The 27,814-nt window shown below is 44.0% G+C and overlaps 1 protein-coding gene across 1 annotated transcript; it reads left to right on the top strand.

Annotated features, from left to right (window-relative positions):
• Window positions 1-701: 701 nt before the first annotated feature.
• Window positions 702-23,114, top strand: zdhhc18b (zDHHC palmitoyltransferase 18b). The gene is given in 11 exon segments (XM_084312609.1): window positions 702-772; window positions 1,350-1,597; window positions 4,632-4,792; window positions 13,631-13,780; window positions 15,665-15,802; window positions 18,480-18,553; window positions 18,555-18,566; window positions 19,112-19,174; window positions 19,177-19,290; window positions 21,661-21,767; window positions 22,800-23,114. Coding segments are annotated over 11 exon segments (1,257 nt in total). The 5' UTR covers window positions 702-769; the 3' UTR covers window positions 22,987-23,114.
• Window positions 23,115-27,814: the final 4,700 nt, after the last annotated feature.

Below are 27,814 nucleotides of genomic sequence, written 5' to 3'. Positions count from 1 at the left end.
CACCCGCACAACCCCACCACCTCCAATGTACAGTTCCCCCCCACACCTACCCAACCCCCCCCCCACCCTAGTACCTACCAAACCACCTCCAATGTACAGTTCCCCCCCACACCTACCCAACCCCCCCCCCCCACCCTAGTACCTACCAAACCACCTCCAATGTACAGTTCCCCCCCCCACACCTACCCAACCCCCCCCCCACCCTAGTACCTACCAAACCACCTCCAATGTACAGTTCCCCCCCCCACACCTACCCAACCACCTCCAATGTATAGTTCCCCCCCCACACCTACCCAACCACCTCCAATGTATAGTTCCCCCCCCACCTACCCAACCTCCTCCAATGTACATTTTCTTCATCAAATGTATATTTTAGACTATTTTTGTATCACAAACAGTACTGTATTTGTAAATCTGGTATGTCATAAATGTATAGATGTAGCAGTACTGTATCTGTAGACTGTATCCAGGTTACGTCATCATGTATGTCATAAATGTCACTATGAATTGAAAATGGGGGACCCTGGTGTAAACAAGACGAAAGTCTTTCTCTGGTCTGCAGCCCCTTAACAATTTTGTGTATTGAGCCGTACTGTATTGTAATTTGTACCCATTCTGCAATCTGTTAATACAATCAATCAATCAATCAATCAAGCGTTAAGAGCAGTGCAGTTAGCAGCGCCGTAGTGTGGCTACAGTGGTGGGAAGGGATGCTCGTTTGATGACAACAATCCAGCTAACTAACGTTAGCAACCAACCAGCATAGGAAATGGTATGATGACAGCATTCACTTACATATATCGCTAATATAAGTCAGCTAGCGTTATATTAAACATGTTAAAATGAAGTGCATTGGACTAATGAAGCTAACTTGTCCACTAACCTTCATTACAAATTACATTGGCTGTTTTAACGTGAGCGAAAACGACATTACTTTTGAGTTGTGTGCATGTAAGTAACGTTACTACTACTAGCTGCTGGTAGCTGGTTCGGGCAGCTATCCCAACACTAGCTCACCGTTGTTGTGTATTTCCCGTAGAATATGATTTATGAATATGATTTATGTGGACAGAGACAGTCATTTGGGAACTATATTGGTGGTGACTTTTGTAAAAGCCTGGGATCGTCATGTTATTTGCAGCTGGAGATGCACATAGCAGCGGATTAACCAGCTTGTTTGATTTAATGACGACACGCATCCATTCATCTGAACCATGAGAGCCCGGGATGCTGTTATAGCTGCTGCTGTCCAAATGCTCCTCTGGTTGTCCAAACTGAGAGAGATCGGCAAGTCGATATTATAATAAATCATGAAAAATAATTGCGAATATCAGCAAATCGATCCACAGGCTCTTGCGACAACAACAACCACACCGACTCCACCACAACAACAACAACAGCCCGTTAACGTGACCGAGAATGGGACCGAGGAGAAGCGACAGAAGACCCGGCGACCGAGGAGGAGAAAGTGGGAAGTGTTCCCCGGCAAGAACCGCTTCTGTTGCAACGGACGGGTCATCGTGGCCCGACAGAGCGGCGTCCTTCCATTCACCCTCGGCCTGATTCTCGTCACATGTGGATTGTTCTTTATATTTGAGTAAGTTCCTGTTTTATTTCCTTACAGATAGGCCAGTGCCGCCCACTGGCACACAGTATGTAAAATGATATAGTAGTTTATTATAATCTAAGGGTAACCTTACTATATGTACAGTTTCTTCCCCCTCAAATGTATATACTATCTTTTTTTATACTATTTTTGTATCACAAACCGTACTGTATTTGTAAATCTGGTATGTCATAAATGTATAGATGTAGCAGTACTGTCCTATGTGATGTATCATGTATGTTATGATGAATTGAAAATGGGGGACCCTGATGTAAACAAGACGAAAGTCTTTCTCTGGTCTGCATATCCTTAACAATTGTGTGTATTGAGCTGTACTGTATTGTACGCATTCTGCAATCAATACAATTTTCAATCAATCAATCAATCCTTACAGATAGGCCACCGCCACACATATAAAATGATATAGTAGTAGTTTATAATCTAAGGGTAACCTTACTATGTATGCGATGCTCTCATGAATACAACAACATATTAATGTGACGAGTCGACGACCCAGTATCTATCACAATAGCCTTGATTTCACAATGCTCCCAATATCTGAGCGGACATGTGTAAACAACTGTTTTGGTTGCATGTTATTTGTGTCCCATTAATGAAGCAGCAGGGGGATACAGAAAGGCTGCTTGTTTCTTGAAAGGATGGTATGCCAGTCAACAGTACCACTAATAGAATAAGCCAGTGGAATGTGTGTTCCGTCTCTAGGGATTAAGACAGTGATTATTAAAGGCATTGACTGTTGATTAAAAGCAGATCCCTGGGAGAGTGGGTGGGTGGGTGTGTGTTTGGGTTGGGGGTGATCCAGTGCTGCTTGCCTGTCTCTCACATAGCTTTTGAAATATATAATATATATATATAGTTTGCAGACATAAAATTGCATGATGCCTCTTGGTCTGATAGTAATTCACGTGTGTGAGTTGATAATCAGTTTCATACCATCTCACCCAGCAGATCGCTGGGTTCTGGGTGTAGTCAGATATGGTCCCCCTGGTGACCCAGCAGATCGCTGGGTTCTGGGTGTAGTCATATATGGTCCCCCTGGTGACCCATCAGATCGCTGGGTTCTGGGTGTAGTCATATATGGTCCCCCTGGTGACCCATCAGATCGCTGGGTTCTGGGTGTAGTCAGATATGGTCCCCCTGGTGACCCATCAGATTGCTGGGTTCTGGGTGTAGTCAGATATGGTCCCCCTGGTGACCCAGCAGATCGCTGGGTTCTGGGTGTAGTCAGATATGGTCCCCCTGGTGACCCATCAGATTGCTGGGTTCTGGGTGTAGTCAGATATGGTCCCCCTGGTGACCCAGCAGATTGCTGGGTTCTGGGTGTAGTCAGATATGGTCCCCCTGGTGACCCAGCAGATCGCTGGGTTCTGGGTGTAGTCAGATATGGTCCCCCTGGTGACCCATCAGATTGCTGGGTTCTGGGTGTAGTCAGATATGGTCCCCCTGGTGACCCATCAGATTGCTGGGTTCTGGGTGTAGTCAGATATGGTCCCCCTGGTGACCCATCAGATCGCTGGGTTCTGGGTGTAGTCCGATATGGTCCCTCTCTCGTGATGGACTGCTGTGATCATTGGCCAGTGAATGTATCCCATCCAATCGGCCCACTTTCTTTGTGGTTGTCTTTGTACTACAGCTAGGGCCGGGCAATATGATAGAAATTCATAACACAATATGAATATTTCTTGATTATATTGATGTTATATATATCACTATCTGTGATAAATAATCCAATTGCTGTTCACCGCATTGAAGTTGATAGCAGAAAAGTGTGATATCAAAAGCCAAAACGGTTATTTTCAAATGACATCCCCTCAAATAAAGATCTCATGTTTGAGATAAATATGAGTTAATATAGGCGGCTAGGTGGTGCAGTGGGTAAGGCGCTCACCACTAATGCAGGAGACGCTGGGTTCGAGCCCAGCTCTCCGCATTACTATCAGCTTGGCTGGTCGTTCATACTAATACAATTGGCAGTATTAGGGGGTGGGAAGCTGATGGGTGGGGATCGGACGTTGTGGACAGCGACTCCTACAGGTCGGTTGGTGCGCCTGCGCAGCAGAATCAGGAAGCGACGGGGGCGGCGTGTCCCTCCCACGCAGACCCCCGACGCTGAGAGATCGCGCTGTGCAGGTGAAAAGATGCGACGGCTGCTTCCTCGAGTACCGGAGGGGACACGTGATGCAAGGCTTCGTCCACATTGCAGCCGGTTTGTGGGAGGCATGGCCTAACAGCGTTCGAGACAGGGGAGGGTAGATTGACGAAATTGGGATGGGAGAAAAATAGAAAATGGGAGAAAAAGTAGATAAAAAAAAAAATGAGTTAATATATGTGGCTGTTATCATTAATTTCGATGACGGAATTGTGCACAACAATAGGGAGGTGTAGTGGTTACGTCATTGCTGTTTCCCGCACGGTCCACCCCTCTTGAAGTCGCAATGTATTTCCAATGGGCCCATTTCTAAATCGTCTCGTTTAAAACAAATAAAGCATGAACATTGGCATGGTGTACCTTGTGTATTCATCCACAATCTATAGCTCAACATGAAACAAATCGTAATTAATCGTAAAGGTAGCAAAATAACAACGTTTATGTTTTCGTTCCCCGAGGAACTACACAATGGCCGTGATGTGTATTAGGCGACAGCACTGAACGACAGGTACACAAGGTACTGGTAAATGTAGTTCTTTTTTAACAACAAATTAAAAACCTTATAACTAACTTTATTTCAACCAAAAATGCTTAAACAATAATGTTAGTGATGGAAGGGAACTCATTTTGTGCAAAAATGGAAAGCTTGCCCAATGCTCATGAGGCAGAATTATTACAATAGCCGATAATACATTTTCCCAATGATAAATCCCTATACGAGTGAACCGCGCAGGAAACGAAAGTAGTGACGTCAGACTACACCTTCCTATATCGTCCACCATATTATAATTTCATCACCAATATGATCAGTTACCATAATAAACGATGATATTGAATTATTGCCCCTAATCACAGCTGCCCCTTCCTGGTCAAACACCTGACCCGCTGCATCCCTGCGATTGGAGGGGTCCTCTCCGTGTTTGTGGTCATCACCCTGCTCCAGACGAGCTTCACAGACCCGGGGATTCTGCCCAGGGCCACTCCAGACGAGGCTGCAGACATCGAGAGGCAGATTGGTAAGAGCCATGCCCGGTCACTGAAACACACTACCGTCACACAGATACTCAAGTGCACAAATCTCACATCTCTCTGATGTGTCCATTGTTTATACTGTTTTTTTTTTTTTTTTTTTTTAAGGGGCTCGTCACTCAAAAACAATGCTGATTTTATTTTACACACAATCCCGTACATATCCTAAAAATTGTCAGCAGCCTTGACCAAATTAACTTGGGTTTGCAAGATATTGAGATTGAATGAGTTTGATGTGGTCCTCGTGTGATGTCATCCGATGACTCTTAATCCTTGTGTTGTGTTAATTACATCTCGACGACATGACGTTGAGAAAATGGGGTAAACTACATTATATTTATCTATTTATTAAAGAGATTTGTACTACATTCATACCTCATTTGCATTTGCGCCTTACCTTAAAGTTTTGTACCTCATTGTCTGCATTTGTACCTCATTGTTTACTCATTTTTACTCATTGTACTTAGGTTGTACTTTAGATTGTATATTGTATTGTATATTCCTCTTTTACTTACTTTTTCACTGTATGAAGCACACTCTCAGGGGCTCATACAGAACCAAGCATTTCACCGTAAAGTACATGTATGTTCGACTTGCGTCACGTAACCTGGACCATCAACAAATCAATCTTAACTATATTCATAGGACATACCTGACTCCTATAAGACTGAACAGAATGGGTCTTAAACAAGACTCCAGATGCTCCTTATGTACAAATGGGGATGAGCCGAGGTACATTTATGCACATGTACTGGGATTGCCCACCAGTTTAGATATTCTGGAAAGAAGTGACCCAGCAATTATCAAATATCTTAACTCTGAATATACCTGTACACCCCTCTGTATTACTGTTGAATGATGTTTTCGAGTTTGCAGTCCCTATACAGCTAAAGAGATTGGTTTTATCTGGTATCACAGTGGCTAAAAAGCTGATAGCATCACGATGGTTTCAACCGGAATTTTTTTTGCTGGAAGGTCTGGTTTCTTACATATCTCGAAGTGATTTATCTAGAAATATCTACAGCAAGAATTTTGGGTCTCAGTGAATCCAAAATTACAAGGTAGTTAGAAGTGGTGGAGAGAATAAAAACTAGCATTTGAATGGTAGTGCCTGGTTAGGAGCGAATGATGATGGATGGATTATCCAAGGGGGGGGCCCGGGGGGGGGGGGAAGCGAGCGAGAGCATATATGTATAGGGTATTAGATAGCAAGTATTAGGTGTATACCTTGTATATTACATTTATTTAAATGGTAATTTCATTGGATGTGCACTGTTAATTAATGCTTGTATATCTAATTTTATGTTATGTTTATGTGTTTGTTTAAAAAATAATAAAAAAAAAATATATAAAAAAAAACATACTGTAAAACTGCAAAAAAAAAAAGTACATGTATTTTATTGTGACTAATAGTAAACAAACTTGAACTTGAAACTAAACAAACCTCAAAACAAACACACAACTAACAAGTACAATTATCGTTAGGAGTCTTTGGCCCATGCTAGGCTCAGCATGGTTAGGAGTCTTTGACCAGTGCTAGGCTCAGCATGGTTAGGAGTCTTTGACCCGTGCTACTAGGCTCAGCATGGTTGGGAGTCTTTGACCCGTGCTAGGCTCAGCATGGTTAGGAGTCTTTGACCCGTGCTACTAGGCTCAGCATGGTTAGGAGTCTTTGACCAGTGCTAGGCTCAGCATGGTTGGGAGTCTTTGACCCGTGCTAGGCTCAGCATGGTTAGGAGTCTTTGACCAGTGCTAGGCTCAGCATGGTTAGGAGTCTTTGACCCGTGCTAGGCTCAGCATGGTTGGGAGTCTTTGACCTGTGCTAGGCTCAGCATGGTTAGGAGTCTTTGATCTGTGCTAGGCTCAGCATGGTTAGGAGTCTTTGACCTGTGCTAGGCTCAGCATGGTTAGGAGTCTTTGATCTGTGCTAGGCTTAGCTTGTTGCTTTGTTCGTTCGCCTCTGGGCAGGGCCACTGCCATTTAATTGTGTGAAAAATTTAAGGACATTCTGTCCTAATTACAGTGGATGACACTCTCATAATGGCTTTCACATGCTCTAGTTTTCCTTCACGGTTGGTGCACAGTGTTCAGTGAGGGTTGTCATTGCCCGTCATTGCCCGACGTAGAACAAAGTTAGTTGGCAAGTTGATGCGTACTCCTACCATGCATGTGTAAACGAATGTGTGATCCAGATTAGGTTTGAGCGAATGAATGATTGAACTCGGATCGAGTACTTGCATGAATTACTCAAGTAGTGCTCGAGCACTTGTTTAGGGAGATCTATTTTTGGAACGCATCTTAAAGAGCACGGCGGCAGGCAGCAATAACAAAGCACCGCAATATACCCAATGATTAATGCGTATTATCGTTAACGTCAGTCACCGTTTGTAATAATTGCATTACCTCCACTCCGGTCTTCAACAGGTCTCTCCACTCATGGGATGGCATATGCGTCTATGAACACTAGGCAAAGTGGGCGACAGGTTTATTTTTTAATTATTTTTTTATTCTCTTTTTCCCCCTCCTTCTTTTTTCCGATTTTTCTCCCATCCCACTGTTAGTCGTTATGCCAATTCCCAACCCCCTTCCTGGTTGTTGCGCACTTTCCCCTACTGTTGGTCCGAGAGGCCGGAGACTGTCGCATGCTTTCCTCCGACGCATGTGCAGCCAACCGGCAGCCAGCCTGGCCGCGCAGATTCTCACTGGGAGAGTGTAACGTGTGGGAGGCCGCACTACCTCTCTCTAGATCCTACCCTTGCTGAGCAGGCGCCCCGACCGAACTGTAGGGGTCGCTGTCCACAACACACAGGACCCACCCATCAGCTTTCCCCGCCCCCTAATACTGCCAATTGTATTAGTGTGAACGGCCAGCCAAGCTGGTGACAACGCCGGGAGCTGGGCTCGAACCCAGCATCTCCGGCGTTGGTGACGAACGCAATCTCCGCTACGCCACCTGACCGCCGGGCGACAGGTTGTTGGCACAATTTGGAAATGCATGAACACACGAAGCAGGCTTGCTTGTCACGACCTCGCTCTACCTCGGTGCTGCGCCTAGCTTAAACCAAGCACAGTATTTCCATATGTCTGAACACATCTAATAACAATACATTTTATTTATAAAGCGCTTTTCAGGAACCCAAAGACGCTGACAATGAGCAAAACAAATGAACAAATAAACAAAGAACCACAGGGAATAAGCAACGGGATGAAAACGCAGGACATACAACCACTGCTCCTAACTCCTAACATCTGACTCAGAGAATTGCATGCTGTGTGCTACATGGCCGAAGAGGCAACTCCAGGCAATGCCCGCACCCGATCCTCAGCTCGTTGTCCCGAGTGTGTGTCCGAACAGGGCTTCAGGTGACGCTAAGCGGGCTGTATCCCAACGCACCAAAACTGTATCGTTAGATAGTGTCGATAGAATCCTCCTTATGCTCTCGTGCTCCACCGCTTCCAGTGTTGTCCTCCTTCGACAACTCACGCCTTGCAGGATTTTAGAGCGAGATTTCGGTTTCAGTGGCAAAAGCAATCACTTTTCTGGTGGACGTACTTGGTGGTAACTCAAAAAAAAGTTCCCTCAAAAACCACTCAAGTTCAATTGAAATGGCGACGAATCGATTACTCATTCATAATACAGATGCCAGGCAGATTTGATTAAATAGTTAACCAAATCTCGATCTGGGCTGTTCACTGTTGTAGCTAATCTCTATCTGGGCTGTTCACTGCTGTAGCTAATCCAATAAATAAATGGATGAGTAAGAACTTCCTGAAACTAAATGAGAACAAAACAGAAATTCTAATAAAAAAATTCTAATCTAAAACTAAAAAAGAAACGTTAAAGAACCTGGGAGGACTAACCCCTTGGATCAAATCTGAGGTCACAAGTCTCGGGGTTATCATAGATTCAGAACTGAACTTCAATTCTCATATTAACAAAGTGACCAAAACATCGTTCTTTCATCTCAGAAATATATATCTCTATCTGGGCTGTTCACTGCTGTAGCTAATCTCTATCTGTGTGCTGTTCACTGCTGCGGCTAATCTCTCTGGGCTGTTCACTGCTGTAGCTGAATGAATGAATGAATGAAAACTTTATTTAACAGATTGCAGAATGGGTACAATACAGTACGGCTCAATACATACAATTGTTAAGGGGATGCAGACCTGAGAAAGACGTTTGTCTTGTTTCCATCAGGGTCCCCCATTTTCAATTCATATAGACATATATGACATACATGACATACAGATAGTCAGTACTGCTACATCTATACATTTATGACATACCAGATTTGCAAATACAGTACTGTTTGTGATACAGAAGGAGTCAAGAAAAGGGAGTATATACATTTGACGTAGAAACTGTACATTGGAGGTTGGGTGGGGGGGGTTGGGTACATTGGGATATTGACAACCATACTGGGTAATTTACATTGGAGGTGGTTGGGGGGGGGGGGGGGGGCGGGGGGCATACTGTATAAACAAGTAACACTGTACATTGAGGGGGGGGGGGAGGAGACACTGTACAAACAAACACAATTGTACATTGAACTATTGACAAAACCATACTAGGTAAATGACTGTACATTGGAGGGGGTTGGAATGATTGGGTTAGGATATTTACAGGGGCCAGTGTTGAATTGCAGTCTCCCGTAGGTGTCCCTTGAGAGAGGTTTTGAAAGTGGGTAGTGATCCACATTCCTTTACAGCTTTGGGTAGGGCGTTCCACATAGAATAATCTCTATCTGGGCTGTTCACTGCTGTGGCTAATCTCTATCTGTGCTTCACTGCTGCAGCTAATCTCTATCTGTGTGTTTCACTGCTGTAGCTAATCTATCTGTGCTTCACTGCTGTAGCTAATCTCTATCTGGGCTGTTCACTGCTGTAGCTAATCTATCTGTGCTTGGCTTCACTGCTGTAGCTAATCTATCTGTGCTTCACTGCTGTAGCTAATCTATCTGGGCTGTTCACTGCTGTAGCTAATCTATCTGGGCTGTTCACTGCTGTAGCTAATCTATCTGTGCTTCACTATCTGTGTGCTTCACTGCTGCAGCTAATCTCTATCTGTGTGGTTCACTGCTGCAGCTCATCTCTATCTGGGCTTTGAGGATGTTATTCCCTTCAACCTGTTCAGTCTGTTTCCCTCTTTACCTGAACCCTCAGACCTGCGGGGGGTTTCTGTTGCCAATGTGAAGAAGATGGTATCACGTGTCAAACTAGACAACCGTAGGAAACCAGCTAGAATTGGGACTTTTTATTCTTACAGAAATCTCCCAAATGTGAAAGGTTTTTGATGCCAAATCACAGCTTGGATTTTCCTATGGTGTTCCTCAAGGTCGGGGTGTTTTTAATGTGGTATATTGGAGGAATGTTTGACCATGTTTATCAATTCTCGAGTGGTCAAAAATGGCAAAATCTTGCCCCAAAACAAATGATATTAACCCGGGAATTGCTGCAACAACATAATTGCGCGTGGAAATGGCCATCATGCACTGCCATCATAATGTTCTAAGCCCTTACATATATATATATATGTAACGGATGGTTAGAAGGGCTGGGGTGAGTAGCGGTGCTATGGGTTAAACTCACACTCACATCCTTAAAAAGACGCATAAACCCATTACTTAGAAGTGGATTCACCTCTTGGTATAGCGGTCTGTGTTGCTGCCTGCGGTGTGGGAGACCGGGGTTCGACTCCCACTCGCGGCATCGAAGTTTGAGGTGACTATGTCACAACCGTTACATATATATAATATAAATAGCCGTCTAACCAAATGTTTATTACAGATTCATGACTAGAAAGACTTGACACACAGTGCTGAGCTGTGAGCACACGGTGGTCTCTGAGGGTTAATTAGATCATGGAACCTTCCGATTGCTTGGTGATATCCAGGGTAAGCAGTGGGAGAAATAATCAATTCGTGAAGCCATGCTTTTGCAGATTCTGCATTTTGAGTGTTGTTTTTCCTGGCATTGTAATTGAACCCTTTAACAGTAACTGAACGTTTCTTAACCATGGCGTGTACAAACAGTATTTAGTGGTATTGCACCCAAATACCAATACTCCTCCGGTATTTCCAATGAAGCTTTGTCAAAATTGACGATGTGCGATGGCGGACAACAGACCGCGAACAACAGACTGTGCGGTGTTGCTCTGGCCTCAAATATCCATCGCACTGGTTCTATTCCTGTGACAGGCCGCTGGCGTATCCTGCCTCCAGTCCAAACCCTGGCTATTGGTGCAAAACAAGACTTCTATGTTTTGATTTATATCGATACCAGGTCTTCTGTCCGTGGTAAATTAACCTGTGTGCTGCAGTTTGGTCTAGTGGTCATATAGCAGTCTGCTGGTTAATTGTGCAAATTAGAGAATGGCTACAGTTATAATAATGAATTACCTGATTAGCTGACGACATGAGTATGGCGTATGGGAATAAATGCCTCGGAGCTTTGCTAAATAAGATTTAGGTTGCCTCGTTTTCTAGAAGAAATACAGAATGTTCATAAAAGCTGGTTGGTTCTCATTTCTCATCTCTGCCATGTCGTTCAGATCATGTTGAAGTACGCTCGCTCTATGTTAAAAGAACACGCCAACATTTGGGGAAATTGGCTTATTGTCTTCACCAGAGAGAGACAAGAAGATGGATACCAGTTTCCTCTCTGTGCGTTCAGTAGTAAGCCATCTGGCTGCCACGTTAGCCTAGCTTAGCACAATGAATGGAAGCGGATATGGCCGGTTAGCCTAGGCATTGTCCAACTGACACCTCACCCGAAGGCTAACCGGCCATGTCCGCTTCCATTCATTGTGCTAAGCTAGGCTAACGTGGCAGCCAGATGGCTTTCTACTGAACGCACAGAGGAAACTGGTTTCTATCTTCTTGTCTCTCTCTGGAGAAGACGGTGAGCTAATTTCCCAAAATGTTACCGTATTCCTTTCAGATAAGATATTCCTATATTGATCCCCTTGAGGTAATTAGGGCAGCATGGGGGAGGTACAGGTATATGGGCAGGGTAATGCTAGAAGGACATAAATATAGGCAATACAATTATAGTAAAGATAAAAATAAACGGTGTAAACAATATAATTCACTCTGAAAGTAAACTGTGTAATCAAAGGTGCAGATGAGGGTCTGTATGCCCCATCAGTTATATTATACATTACAATAAATATTGGCAATAAAACACGTGAGTAAGTAAAGTAAACGGTATACGCAGGTGCAGTATACATAAGGTACCCTAACTGGCATGATATACGTCATGTGTTATACGTTGTAGGCCATGCAGGTTGGTTAGGTGGTAAGAGTCGGACACGCTCTTAGCCCTTTCACACCGGCAGGGCTCCGTGCCGGTGCCGGGTCCCGAACCTAATCTTGAACCGGCCGCCGCGTTCAGACCGCAAATAATTGGTTGGGAACCTGAAAAGTTGGTTCTCAGCTGGAACCGAAATTTGTTTGGCTTTCCCTTGCAAACCGTGACATCATCAGTGGGCGTGTCATATTCTAGGCTGTGAAGACAAGCGAAAACGGCGAACAGCAAAGGTTCAGCATTGCACTCAATCGATACATTCAACAGGAAGCGATTTGCGACTGATCTGAAAATGAGATTAGATTTAAAATGTGTTGTTGTTATTATACAGCACAAGTACAATACACCATCCAACCAGAGTGGATAAATGAACGCTCCAGAAATAAATAAATAAATGCATGGAGAAAGGCTTAGTGAAGCGGCATCATTGCGCGAGTGCACACACACGTATAATGTCAATACTGAACGACTGCGCAATTGGCTCTTGACAAGTGTAAACTATGGATTAGTCAACCAGCACCTGCTAAGGGGTCAGACCCTTTAGCTCAACTGGTTAGTGCGGCTGCCTGTGGATCCTATGGTCACGGGTTCAAATCAAAGTTTGAAACTTTTCTTTTTTTATTTCATTTATTTCTGGAGCATTTATTTATCCACTCTTGTTGGATGGTGTATTGTACTTGTGCTGTATAATGACTACATTTGAATCTAATCTCATTCGCGCCCCCCGTTGATGACGGAGGACGGTGGAACGTTGGTTCTGCTTAAATAGGTGTAAACGCGGGCTGGTTCGCCAGAAAGCACCAAGGTTCAGAGGCTCCAGAACGGAGCCGGAGCTTGAACCGGAGCCCTGCCGGTGTGAAAGGGCTATCAGTGGTCAGAAATTCCCAGTAGTGGGTAAGAATGGGTGGTGTAGTGAAATGGTATAAAAATTATTAAAATGACAATGTACTGAATCTGAATGGGTTCGAAGCAGAAATTGTAATGCATCGAGAATCGTTTGATGATTGAACTGTAGCCCTAATAATCGGTATTGATTGCTGAGGTACAGTCTTTCTCTCAATCCAATCCATTCAGGAAGTGAGTTTTCTTTTTTAAATGTCAATGTGGGTAAAAAACTATTTTTCCCATAAGATTGACCTATAGAAGAATGAATAATGCTTTCAAGACAAATTGCAGATTATTTTTACATTTGAAAGTGATTGAACTGAAAGTGAATTGAGCACAACCCTGATACTAGCTCTGAAATCTCACCAAGCATCCATTATAAGATAATGTTGTAGGCACTGGCAGTGTTCCAACATTTCATCTCTCTTTCTCTGCCCCTCTCCTCTCTTTCTCGCTCTGCCCCTCTCCTCTCTTTCTCGCTCTGCCCCTCTCCTCTCTTTCTCGCTCTGCCCCCCTCTCTCTGCCCCTCTCCTCTTTCTCTCTGCCCTTCTATCTCTCTTTCTCTCTCTGCCCCTCTCTCTCTGCCCCTCTCTCTCTCACTGCTTCTCTCTCTCGCCCCTCTTTCTTTTTTGTAGACAACACTGGCAGCACCACCTACCGACCTCCTCCGCGCACCAAGGAGATCCTCATCAACCAGCAGGTGGTGAAGCTAAAGTACTGCTTCACCTGCAAGATGTTCCGGCCTCCACGCACCTCCCACTGCAGCCTCTGTGACAACTGTGTAGGTGAGCTGTTGACCTGTTGACCCACGTGAGCTGAGACACGTTGACCTTTAACCTGTACTCCTGCCGGACCCTTTTCAGCCAGGCACACGGATATTCACAAGCCTGCTGGTGTTGAGATCCACACGTGCTTAAACCTGCAGCACTATGTCACTTCTATGGAAAAATAGAGCTCTTTTTGTGGCTGTCTAAATCACAAAGTTGGACGAAACGGGAGAAAATCCTCCCATCAGCGATGCTTGAAACTCTGTGGAATTGCTCATACGAGCCCCTCTGGTCGGGGGCGATGGATCAGTGGTGTGAAATCTTCTCTGCGAGTGGGGTAAATGTGTGATTTACACATTAGAACTACACAGATATGTGACCAGGGAAATGTGTGATTTACCCATTAGAACTGCACATATATGTGACCAGGGAAATGTGTAATTTACACATTAGAACTACATGTGAGCGTATGGTCGTTGATTCCACCTGAGCGAAGAGTGCATTTTTAATATCTCACTCAAACCGCTCAAGGCCACCAAGATTCCACTCGTGATACTGCCCTGTCAAAGCCCATTTATTATTAGGCTATTATGGGCAAACTTTTATGTGAAAGTTACTGGCATATTGCTTGTCATTTTAATGTTCAGAGATTGCCATTTTGTCCGGTTGCAGCCTGCCGCTACACTTTCAAGTGGAGAGGTGTGTGTGTGTGTGTGTGTGTGTGTGTGTGTGTGTGTGTGCGCGCGCACACTCTGCATCTTTCCATTATTATTCCAGCATTAAGATCACGTTTGAAGATCATGTCGCCTGCCTAACGCGCCCTGAACCAATTAGCTTTCGAGGTCGATGCATTTCAGGGGAAGTTATCCGTGGACTCTCACAACTGCGCCTTGCGCAACAACGGTGCCAATTATGCATGCATGTGTGTATACCGTCCGCTCATTATTCTCCTCCGACGTTTCCACAGGGGAAATTATATTACCGCCCCTGCCACTGTGCACGAGGGAAATCCAGTCGTAGTAATAATGTAGCGGCAGTATGTACAGTAGCGTGTCCACGCTCCCTTGTTTCCAAAACTACCCTTGCTGTCTTGTTCCTCATGGGAGCGGTAAAGAGCGGAGAGGGTCGGTTGGTTTCCTTTTACTCAACTCCGCTCACATGCTCTGGAACTGCTTAGAAAAAAAGGCTACGGTCTCATTTCTAGGGCATTAATGAAAAATTGTTTGTCCCCAGTGTAAAACATGGAGCAGTGACCTCTCGCAACCACAGGGCGGCAGTCTTACATAGTGCAGCTTTAATAAGGGTTTGATCTTCCGTGCTTGTGACTAACTTCACACGCAGTCGTGTAATTAACCCCGTTTTTATTGTTTGATAATTGAATTATTCACGTGGGTTGTCTTCGGTAGTACTGCTGACGGTGCCTTGTAATGATTCTGTTTGTCATTAACCCGTGTGTTGAGTGGATTGGGAATATTGGGTTCTTTCCTGTCCCAGCGGTACTCTCGCTTACATTTACATTTAGTCATTTAGCAAAGTCAACAGGAAGGTTACGACTCTTACAACTGAGTAACAATGTATCAAACAGTGCTGAAACGTGGGTGCTGCAGTGTTGAGACATATTAGTATAGTATAGGAACTAGGAAGAGTGCATGATGGTATAAGTTATTTTCAGATATTGATTGAAGAAGTGTGTTTTTTCAGTCGATGGCGTAAGATTGTATCGAAAGGGACTTGGCTCCGATGCCGTGTCAATATATTGGTACGTCTAGGACCCTCTCCGATGTCCGTTAATGGCCTTTACTGTCGGAATCCTGTTGCAAACGTAACATTTGTCTCTCTTATAATGCCACCTTGGCTGTGTGAACTAACATTGATCTTCTTGTTATTCTTCTCCTCCCGCAGAGCGCTTTGACCATCACTGTCCCTGGGTGGGCAACTGCGTGGGGAGGCGCAACTATCGCTTCTTCTACACCTTCATCGTTTCCCTCTCCTTCCTGACCGCCTTCATCTTCGGCTGCGTCACCACGCACCTGGCACTGAGTAAGTCTTCTGCTCCTCTCAGCGAGCAGCACCTGGCGCCGAGTAGCGTCTATACTTTCCGTAGCCGCATTTCTGCAGGAAGCTCTCACTGACTGACGCTCTCTGATTGGCCACTGACTGAGGCTCTCTGATTGGCCACTGACATGTTTGCCCAATCGCGTGACGAGCTGTGTCTTTGCCCATTTCCGCGTCGAACAGCCTGCAAACTACCTGGCGTTCTATCGCCATGCTCTAAGACAAACTCTAACCTTAACCAACTTCGAAAGAGTGCCTAAGCTTAACCGTCGAAAGAACTTGCCGTCACGCTCTAAGACAAACTCTAACCTTAACCAACTTCGAAAGAGTGCCTAAGCTTAACCGTCGAAAGAACTTGCCGTCACGCTCTAAGACAAACTCTAACCTTAACCAACCTGGCACTGAGTAAGTGTTCTGCTCCTCTCAGCGAGACGTTATTTTAGTCAGTCATTTCCATCGATTTAATCGGATAAGAAATTACTTTTTTTGCTTTTAGATTGGATTCAAATGTATCGTCGTCATACAGCAACAAGTACAGTACAACGGAAATAGGGTCATGATAACTGGCTCAAGTCACCTGTAGCTCCCGCAGTGCGTTGGTCCAGCGGGCCTGACCAGCTCCTCCTCTCTGTAGTGCGTTGGTCCAGCGGGCCTGACCAGCTCCTCCTCTCTGTAGTGCGTTGGTCCAGTGGGCCTGACCAGCTCCTCCTCTCTGTAGTGCGTTGGTCCAGCGGGCCTGACCAGCTCCTCCTCTCTGTAGTGCGTTGGTCCAGCGGGCCTGACCAGCTCCTCCTCTCTGGAGTGCGTTGGTCCAGCGGGCCTGACCAGCTCCTCCTCTCTGTAGTGCGTTGGTCCAGTGGGCCTGACCAGCTCCTCCTCTCTGGAGGCGAACAGTCCTCTCTCTGTAGGCGAACAGTCCTCTCTCTCTGGAGGCGAACAGTCCTCTCTCTGGAGGCGAACAGTCCTCTCTCTGTAGGCGAACAGTCCTCTCTCTGTAGGCGAACAGTCCTCTCTCTGGAGGCGAACAGTCCTCTCTCTGGAGGCGAACAGTCCTCTCTCTGGAGGCGAACAGTCCTCTCTCTGTAGGCGAACAGTCCTCTCTCTGGAGGCGAACAGTCCTCTCTCTGTAGGCGAACAGTCCTCTCTCTGGAGGCGAACAGTCCTCTCTCTGGAGGCGAACAGTCCTCTCTCTGTAGGCGAACAGTCCTCTCTCTGGAGGCGAACAGTCCTCTCTCTGGAGGCAAACAGTCCTCTCTCTGTAGGCGAACAGTCCTCTCTCTGTAGGCGAACAGTCCTCTCTCTGTAGGCGAACAGTCCTCTCTCTGGAGGCGAACAGTCCTCTCTCTGTAGGCGAACAGTCCTCTCTCTGTAGGCGAACAGTCCTCTCTCTGTAGGCGAACAGTCCTCTCTCTGTAGGCGAACAGTCCTCTCTCTGTAGGCGAACAGTCCTCTCTCTGTAGGCGAACAGTCCTCTCTCTGGAGGCGAACAGTCCTCTCTCTGTAGGCGAACAGTCCTCTCTCTGTAGGCGAACAGTCCTCTCTCTGTAGGCGAACAGTCCTCTCTCTGTAGGCGAACAGTCCTCTCTCTGTAGGCGAACAGTCCTCTCTCTGTAGGCGAACAGTCCTCTCTCTGTAGGCGAACAGTCCTCTCTCTGGAGGCGAACAGTCCTCTCTCTGGAGGCGAACAGTCCTCTCTCTGGAGGCGAACAGTCCTCTCTCTGTAGGCGAACAGTCCTCTCTCTGTAGGCGAACAGTCCTCTCTCTGGAGGCGAACAGTCCTCTCTCTGGAGGCGAACAGTCCTCTCTCTGTAGGCGAACAGTCCTCTCTCTGTAGGCGAACAGTCCTCTCTCTGTAGGCGAACAGTCCTCTCTCTGGAGGCAAACAGTCCTCTCTCTGTAGGCGAAAAAACATGATTAACATTAATTAACGGTGTAAACAAAGGTGTAGATGAGGGTCTACATCCCCCTGGGTGCTCAGTGTCACCATCTTACCCCATTCATTATCTATGGAGCAGCTCCAGACTTTATACTTGATGACATCACACCTTTGAGTTTTAGCACTCTGGTTTTTGGATTAAGGAAAGAGTTGTTTGTTCTCACTAATATTTTTGGACCGTCTTAGACCGTATGAATAACCATGTGTTAATTCTTAAATTGGGTGCAGTTCCCCTTCAACCGGTGGTATGGTACGACTGCCCCTCATTAGCATAATGTTTAGGCTCACTTTCATTTGTTTATTTTGAAATGTAATTTTTCTTTGATCATAAACTAGTAGGGGTCTAACGAGACACATTTTCAGATTCATATCAATGATTTATCTTCTTCTGAAAGACCCAGAGGAGAAAAGGAAACAAAGATGGTAGACGTTGCTGGATTCTCTGCCTATTTTGACACTACTCTTCGTCTTGCCCAGTGGGACGTATCGGGAGCCTAGAAAAAGGTCCCCCTGTCTCTCTCTCTCTTAATTACCACTCGGAGGCTGACGGGTTATTCCCAGTCGGCAGCTCTTATTAAAGGGTAAATCCCATGTGACCTGAAATGCAGCATAAAGGATCGGATGGAACTAACCGCCACACTCTCTCCTTCCCGTTTGTCTGTGTTGAAAAACCCACGTCGTTGTTGTGTGCCGTACTGTACATGTTTCGCTTGCTCTTCTTTTCAGGGGCACAAGGTGGGAGAGGCCTGGTCTTCGCTCTCCAGGAGAGTCCGGGCAGATATCCTTTCAGCACAACTCTGGGTCTATAACGCCGTGCTTCTTCTGGGCACGTCACCAAGGAAACCATGCTGATTTATCTGGTGCATAATCTCACACATCCGTGTAGTTCTAATGTGTAAATCACACATTTCACATCTGTGTAGTTCTAATGTTTGCACATGTTCATTTACAGGGCTTTCCCTGAATCAAACAAGATGGTGCTGAGTCTCAACTAGGGGGTGGTCTAGAGAGGGTCTGTGCCCCCTCCTATCATTACACATGGGCAAAACAGAGTCCATTCTCTTCGGTTCAAATAACAAATCAATCAATGTCCAGGAGGCAAAAAAAGAAATTGCAACAAAGAAAGCCATTTGCTGTAATTCCCTGCAACTTAAAAACATTATTTGTTGGCCAAAAATGGCAGATCTTTAAGCTAGGCTAGTGGTCTGTATCCGCTTTTAATTTTTGCTGTGCTAGCCTAGGCTAGCTTGCTGCCGGATAGCCTTCTACTGATCCCACAGAGAGGGGAATTGGTATCTTATCTTCCTGGAGAAGACTGTAAGCGCATTTCCCATAATGTTGGCGTGTTCCTTTTTAAGGTAATGTATGTTGGTGAATACCTGTCTATATGCCAGACTGTGTTCTCTGCTGCTGACCTTGACCCTTGACCTGCACCGCAGTGGAGCTGGTGATCTGCTTCTTCTCAGTCTGGTCCATCCTGGGCCTCTCGGGCTTCCATACCTACCTCGTCGCTTCCAACCTGACCACCAACGAAGATGTGAGTATACTGTAAATGTCCTCCTGAGTTGACTGTGTTGTCCTCGTGTATTTAATACATCTCACCGTTGTCATTATCTGGATGGGCATTGATTTTCGAATATATTAAAATAATTGGTAAATGATATAAAAAGAAAATAGAATAGTTTATGCAAATATAGTTTTGTCTCAAAAAATAAAATGTCCCTTGTTTTTACTGGCGACTACTACACTGTGTAGTGTATTGAGAGGGGATCATATTAACTGTTACACAACAGACTGTACCATAACAGTCTTAACAGCTGGGAGATCAGAACAGAAAGATGAAGAAAGAGAGACTGGAGAGATGTTACATGGTAACCTTTTGTACATTTGCCATGTTGTTTCACTAAGCTCAGACATTTCAAGCATCAGTGATCAGCTCGGAATGAATGCTTTTGTTCCCGGAAATACGCTAGCCTGGTCCACTAGCGTTAGCTGTTAGCAATGACGGCAGGCAGGCACCATCCCTATTACTGGTTTTGGCCTGTTTTGTCTCCGTCTGTTGATGTAAGTGTGCCAGATATCTGGCTTTGTGTCTGTATTTTTTACTAGGGATGTTCGATATTGTCTTTTTTACCGATACTGTAACTGAGGGGTACAATTCCCTGACTGTATTGATAAGTATGGTATCATTAAACCACTACCGCTTTATGTACTTTAACTACTGGCCATACAGTAGACGATATCTAAATATGATGAACACTTTCCACAATGAAATCGGTTCCAGTCAAAGGTAATAATCAAATATTTAATGGAGCAAAAGGTACATAGAATATTTATCTTACATTTATCATTTGAATGCACTTGTAAGGCAAATGAGTACTCGTAGGCAAATCAACACTGAATGTCCAATCTCTGGTTACGCAGGAAGCAAGTATACAACCTGGCTCTTAGGGAATTATATCTATGGTACACTTAATGATATAGCGGGATATTCTGGAGGGGGTCCTCCCGGTTGTAAGCCGGTAGGGGGGGTAGGAGAGCCGTCGGTAGTAGACCGTCTGGTCAACGATATCTAGGGAGACTTCAAGTACAGAAGACAGTGCAATAGACTCTTGATCCGCAGATGAATACACCTTGGTTCTCTTGTAGGCTGTAGCTCCACAATGAAGAAGAAGCTAGGCGACCTCAGTCTCTCTGAGCGCCGACTCAACTTGACTCCTCTCGGGGGTAAATCCAACACTCACAGGCGTCGGCGATTATTCGCTCCACAAATCACAGTACCAAAGCAAATATATATTCCAGCCGCATAGGGCTCAGCAGTCGTCGGGTAGGTAATCCAGTGTACATGTCCCTCGGTCCTCGCCTAGATCTCCTCGGATGAAAGCGCCATGTGGTCGGCCCAACCTGGATAAGACTCTAGATAACACGAGGAAGCGTTGGAGATGCTGGTCACTTTAGAACTCTAACCGCACGATGCACCATACACGATAGACTATTATTACTTGATAGAAATACGTCGCACTCGACGGTACAGTGCCAAACTCTGACAATTCAGTTATTAATTCGCACGAGGTCTCAATGCTATTCTAAGGCCAAACAGGCCATACTTCACCGCACGTCGTATCGTGGGTGAGGCTTCACGTTCTGTTACTAAGTTGGGAAGAAGGGTAAGGGACTTCTACATTTACTTGCGCCATATTTATATGCACGGTGAACAAATAGTGCCACTCTCATTTCGGTAGCCGTATCCCTGAGCGGAGCCGGGGCTAGTACGGACATGTCTCGTCGGTACCTTTGAACTTGACGCCAGGGGCTGGTCCCCTGGCGCCTGGTCCTTTGTCCAATAAGAGTATGAACTATTATGGGCTATAGTAGGCTAAAGGGATATTCCGTGCATATGTACAAGGAATATACAAGGGATATCAAACGATATACAAATACTATTCAATATATATCCATAAATAAATATATATATTCGGTTTAATCTGATCCTTCGTAACAGATACCGATATACCGATATTGTCCAACTCTTAATTTCCGATACCGATATCTACCGATATATGCAGGGTCCCCCCCCCCCCCCCAAAAACGGAATAATTTCAGGTAATTAACATTACATATCTCTTGTCGTGGAATTAACACAACATTATGCATACTTTTGACAATAAATAAAATCAGAATTTGTTCTTACTTGCTTGCCTGGGTGAATAAAGGTTAAATAAATGTAAAAGATTTTTTATTTTTTGAAAACCGATACCGATAATTTCCGATATCACATTTTAATGCCAATATCTGCCGATAATATCGGACATCCCTATTTTTTACCTATCTGAGCACCTTGGTGGTGTTTAAGCGAAGTAGCGCCAGAATTCCCCGATTCACGTTTTGTCGTCCATTTTGTTCCCAGATCAAAGGCTCCTGGTCGGGGAAGAGCGGGGAGGACACCAGGAACCCATACAGTCACAACATCTTCACCAACTGCTGCTCGGTGCTCTGTGCCCCCATGCCTCCCAGGTCAGGACCAAACGCTTCACAAGGAATAGTTTACAATCTGCACGACTACAGTAACCTATTAGGAACTAAGCTAGCTAACGTCACAGTGACCAATCGCAGCCACTCTTATTGTCTGGGACCAAATACGGCCACGCCCCATTCCCAGTAAAAAGTGGGAATCTCTAGAATGGGTTTCGGGCGACGCTGTATACGGAAGTGACTCTCAAGGTGACGAGAGACAACACTTTCTGTTGTCAGTAGATGGCAGCATTGGTTTAAAATTAAAAGGTGAAAATGTTGAAAACTACAACAATACACTTCCCAACATCCTTAGCACAGGTCGCAGGTCACTGGGATGTGTCTATTTTTTGACGTGATCTGAACAGCGGTAAACTATTACTGCGGCGTCAGTATAGCGACCGCGAATGGTAAACTAATTATCTTAACAAAAGTGCGCTGGTAGCATTACATATGTTGTCTAAAGGGGGACATATGGTACAATTTAAGATTTTAATGATAATCGGCATATAAAGGACACCATAAAGCATCGTTAATTTGTAAGAAACCTCAATGAAAACGGTAATATTCGCTATTGTTATGAAAATGTGATAGAATCCTATAAAAATGTGGACGCATTTGGTCTACGTTCCGTTAGATGGATAGATAATTATTTATTGTCTGTTGATACAGAAATTAGTTTTGTGTCGGAACACACAAATACTGCGTTACAAAAAAGAAAAACACAAGACAACCATGTTACAGCACAGACAGACATACAGACAAGACATCGGAGAGATAATGTGATTAATCCCTTCCTTCCTTCCCTCCCAACCAACGTCATTCATTTGATGTGGCACAGGCCCATAAGTCCAAGGTTATGTTGTATTGCACTATCCTGTGCAGGTTGCGACCACATTTCTATCCTGCTTGTTAAGTAGGCTTATTGAATGTGGCACAAATACAGTTTAGAATCTTTTCAGTGTCCACTTCAGGGATCTGAGATATTAACTTGACTTGGACTGATATCCTCCTTTTTGTTGTGTCCATTTCCAGCTTGATTGACAGACGGGGCTACCTGCCCACAGAGGAGTCCGCTCAGCCCGGCGCTACAGAGATCCAGCTTCCCGCTCCGGACGTTACAGGGGAGATAGACGTGGTAGGAGGAGCCTCCCTCAAGGCTTACAGCCTTCCTCACGGCAGGGCCCCCCCTCCCCCCTGCCTGCACTCGTCTTATGCCTGACGAGACCCCCTGTTGCCTGCTGCAGCCCTAACCCCAAGCCAACCTTTTGACGCGTGTGTGTGTGTGTTTGTGTGTGTGTGTGTGTGCACTAATGTTTTCATCTCCATACGTTTCCCCACAGTCACATGTTTACAGCTATTACTGTGAAGATTGGCCTTCTCAGGGCCACAGGAAAAAGTCCCAACTCACTTTGGGTCATGTATACCTAAGCCACAACACTTCCTTGAACGTATGAACAGTATCTACTGCAGTCAAACCGCCTCGATAAGGACATAGTAAGCCTAAATGGCAATCTAGTGTGGTGTTGGTTGGTTCACACACCATAGCGTGCCCTAATTGACCTAATTATTTAAGCGACAGTTGTGATTGGAGGATCCAGAAAATGAGGGCGGGGTTTGAGAGAGGTCAATTATTTTCATTGGAGGAAATTTAAAAGCTGCTGCTGTTGGTCCATCGTGATTTCTGGATAGTTCAACTATCGTATATACCTTTTGGTAATTAGTTGTAATTACCCGTTTAGAATGTAGTGCCTTTTTTCTGTGAAAAAAGGAGCGCCAATAATATATATAAAATATATTTTTATAGTAGTTTATATAGTCACATTGTTCCATTATCAATCGTGAGCGCCTCAGAGTTTTATTCACATAACGACAGGTACGCTCAGGGTCATGCATCGATACTGTGAGAGCACAGGAATCGCGTCGGACCTTGGAAAACCGCACGTTTTAAGTTTCACGTCCTGATCACGCCACCGTGTACCGGTCGTATTATGATCCCCGGCGGCGGGGGACCCCGCGGGGCAGAGAACTGACCGAGTAGCATCTCTGTTTACAAAACAGTGGGTCCTGACGTGCTGCTGTCTGCCAGCAGCGGCGCTCTGCGATCTAACTGGCTGCTGCTTCCTGTTGGAGCCAGAAGGTCATTTTCCTTGTTTACACCAAGCCCATAATGCCCTTAAGTTAACCCTTTCACTGCCACACTACAGAAGGTTAACCCTTTTCACTACCACACTACAGACGGTTATCTGTAGTGTGGTAGTGAAAGGGTTAACCTTCTGTAGTGTGGTAGTGAAAGGGTTAACATGTAGTGTGGTAGTGAAAGGGTTAACCTTCTGTAGTGTGGTAGTGAAAGGGTTAATCATTTGTAGTGGCGGTGAAAGGGTTAACATTATGTAGTGTGGTAGTGAAAGGATTAATCATTTGTAGTGTGCTAGTGAAAGGGTTAAAATGTGTTTTTTAAGTGCATCTTATATATAGAACGGTCTAGGTTAGGATTGTTTTTATTTATTTGTCTTGCAGAATAGATTTCACCAGGGAGATGCTTGTGTGTTTGGTGGCTTTTAAGTCCCAATTTTGATTTAGTTTTTTTATTGTAATTTGACCGCACATCTGAAAGCCAGCCGGCCACCTGGAGAAGGTGTGTGGGGAGTGTTTTTCTACTCTGAGGATTCCCTCTTGAGTTCAAGCGCTTTCTCACGTCTTCGTTTGTCTCGTGTTCCATCTGTCTTAGCAGAGGGTGGGATGAGTTATGTGCCAAATACAATGTTCCGTTACAGTTCACACTGTCACACTGTTGACCTCGAGACATTCACATCATGCCTTTATGTCATATCGCATGGCTGTCATTTGTTCATTGTTTGCCATATTTACAAATGTTTTTATTATCATTTTATTTAGTCTTACATGTTAAGTATTGCCTTTTTTCTTTTTAAGTAGAGTTTAATAAACACACATTTTGCTTGTTTACCTCACCGTTTGTGTGCTCATTCGTCCTTCCTCTTGGCATCCCATCAGTCGTACTGAAGTGTTTTGTGTGTCGACATCTACCATGTGTCGACGCAGCCCGATCTCACTTAAAATACGTAAACAAAGTACTTATCAACCACAGGAACAACAAGGTACATAATGTACGTTATGTTATAGCCATACATAATACATTATTTATGTATAATATACTTGTGTTTTGTATCACGGAAGTCTAACAGAAAACGGCGTGATCAGGAGTCAAACTAACAATGCTTGTGGAGCGAGTGAACCCTAACTTTCTATCATAGTATTGCTGTGTTTGTATCAGGCTGTGTGTCTTGGTCAGTGAGTTCACTCGCCTCCCACCACCACAGGCATTGTTAGTTTGACTCCTAGTCGCACTGTCTTTTCTTGGGTACTTTAGCCGATAAGACATTTAAATATATTACGTATGGCTATAACACAACGTACATGATGTACCTCTTTTCCTGTGGTCGTGATCGGCGCTTTATTTACGTTTTCTGACGAGACCCGTGATGAGATGAGGTCACTCTTTCCTTGTTCCAATCCTCACCCAGTGTGTATTATGTCTGTGTCTCATGTCTGTGTGTATATCCTGCCACCACCACTAGGGGGAGACTTGTCTGGATTTTGCTGGGAACTGCACTGGCTGATGTGCCGATTTAGCGCAGCCACGACAGGGCTTTGAAGTTGGTAAGACTGGCCCAGACAGAGTGCAGTGGGATGTGTGGTTGCCCCCCCCCCCCATGATGCTATATCTGCATGTGTTGCCGCCTTGTCTGCCTTTTCAGGCTTGCACACTGTTTTATTTACACCTTGTCAGAGTGCATCACGATGCGTTACACCATCCAGGGCATGGTGTAAAACAAACGGGATACTTGGTGGTAAAAGCCCCCAGTACATCTGCTGGGCTTAGGGTTTGAGATGCAGCACGACATATCGATAGGATTGTAGGTGTTTTTAGATTCAAATGTATTGTCATTACACAGCACAAGTACAGTACAACCGAAAGCGGTTTGTGTAAATGTAACCGTAAAGTGCAACAGCAATATACAATGTACAGGTGATTAAACTGGGTACAAAATCTACAAATTAGTTCTACTGAGTGTAATGCTAATCAGAGTTGTACATTGATACAGGTATAAAGTCACTGGTAGTCATACTGGTCATCTGCGTAAGAGTAGGGAAGGGATATGTATAGATCTAGTATCTACAGATATGTAAAAGGATTATGTGCAGGTAAGTACAGACTAGTGTGGATATATATATATTAGGGCTGTCAAAGTTAATGCTTTAATTTTGGAGATTAATTAAAATTATTGAAAGCGTTAAACAAATTAATCTAGATTAATCCATGGCTTGAAAAATGTTCAACGTTCTGAACTTTCAGCAGTATCTTTGCTTGTTCTTTTTTTGCATTTACTAATGCACCTTTTTGAAAATCATCTGACATGAAGATGGAACACATTTTTGTTGTTAATATGATTTATATTACTGGTAGTTCATACAAGACATTATCGTCCTCTAAGCCAATCTGCACTTTAACATAGGCCTGGGTTGTTTTTATTTCTGTTAGCGCCGCGGATATAAGAAAGAGGTCTAGCTGAGTCAATGTTGATGGTTTTGTTGAACATTTGTATTTCACAGGAGAGAAATTGTATTCAAAGAAAGCTATTAAAATAGTCTTTGAATCTAAATATACTTTCTTTGTGTTGATTTTACATTAATTCCATGATTTTACTCAAGTAAATATCTGTTACAAGCTTCGGTTTTAATCTAGATTAATCTAGATTAATTACAGAAAATTGTGAGATTAATTAGTAAAAAAAATTAATCTATTGACGGCACTAATATATATATATATATATATATATACGGTAAGAATAAATAAATATATATACAGTATTATTGTACATGCTATCATACAGAGCTATGGGTTATATGCAGGTGTATAAGTAAGTATATAGAGGGTTTATGCAGGTATATATTCAGACAAATATATATATATATATGCTGATGATGCAGCATTTTGACATAATAGTCGTGCTGGCCACACTTGCTTACCGTCCATTTGTGCCTATATGAACACACTTGACAGAAGGCACTCACTCTGATAATAAAAGCTATACATTGTTGTGCTGCGGTAAGTGTTTAGTATTTGAAGCTTATGAGGATTAAGCCCTACCCCATACTACATTGTCCTCAACGACAGACGCGTGAATACTTCATGATACATGAATACACCGCTTCCACAGACCGTCGTTCCATAGAGGGACATGCTAATTCCCTTTGGAAAAGTATGTTAACACATTCCCAGAATGTGTGTATTTCACACATTTCCGACTAGTTTTTACATAAGAGCCTCTAACTGAGATGTTAAGCGATACTGTACATCATATGTGTTCATATTTCATTTCAACCTTTATTTAAAATCATACATTTCTGAGGTTTCCATCAAAACACACAATAAAGCAGCAATATTCACAGAAAATTAAACACAAAAAAATATCACATATTACATTACATGATGCCCTTCTGTGGTGATTTTATTTTGATTTTATTACGGATCCCCATTAGCTGGTGCCATAGCAACTCAGTGAGTAGGTATCCTCACACGAGAGCTCATCAGAACCCATTATAGGATTTCAAAACTCAACTCATCGTCTCTGTTATGCCAATCTGTTAGACCCCGTAACACCGGATAATGTCATTTTTCATAATGTAATGACTTTAATTTAGAAGGACTTTATAATGTAATGAAATCAGTCTCAGATAATGTAAGAATTTCTCTATAAACCTTTTGAATGTATAATGTAATAACTTTAATGTAATAACTTTACCTGATAATGTAATAACTTATCAAAATCACTTTGTTTTATTTAAAGAAGAATAGTTTAGAATACTTTGCAACACATTTTGCACAGACACTTGTGCATGTATCAAATCAAATTTATTTATAGGGCCCAACAACACACGTTAATGTCCCCATGGGCCGTACAGATCTTCTTTAAACAAGTCAAGAAGAAAACATAACAATAAGTCAAGAACAGAACAAGAACACC

The sequence above is a fragment of the Notolepis coatsorum genome (assembly GCF_963971535.1).
Source record: "Notolepis coatsorum genome assembly, chromosome: 4".
NCBI classification, from domain to species: domain Eukaryota; kingdom Metazoa; phylum Chordata; class Actinopteri; order Aulopiformes; family Paralepididae; genus Notolepis; species Notolepis coatsorum.
The sequence above is the reverse complement of the archived record's forward strand: the minus strand, read 5'-3'. Positions and strand labels throughout refer to the sequence as shown.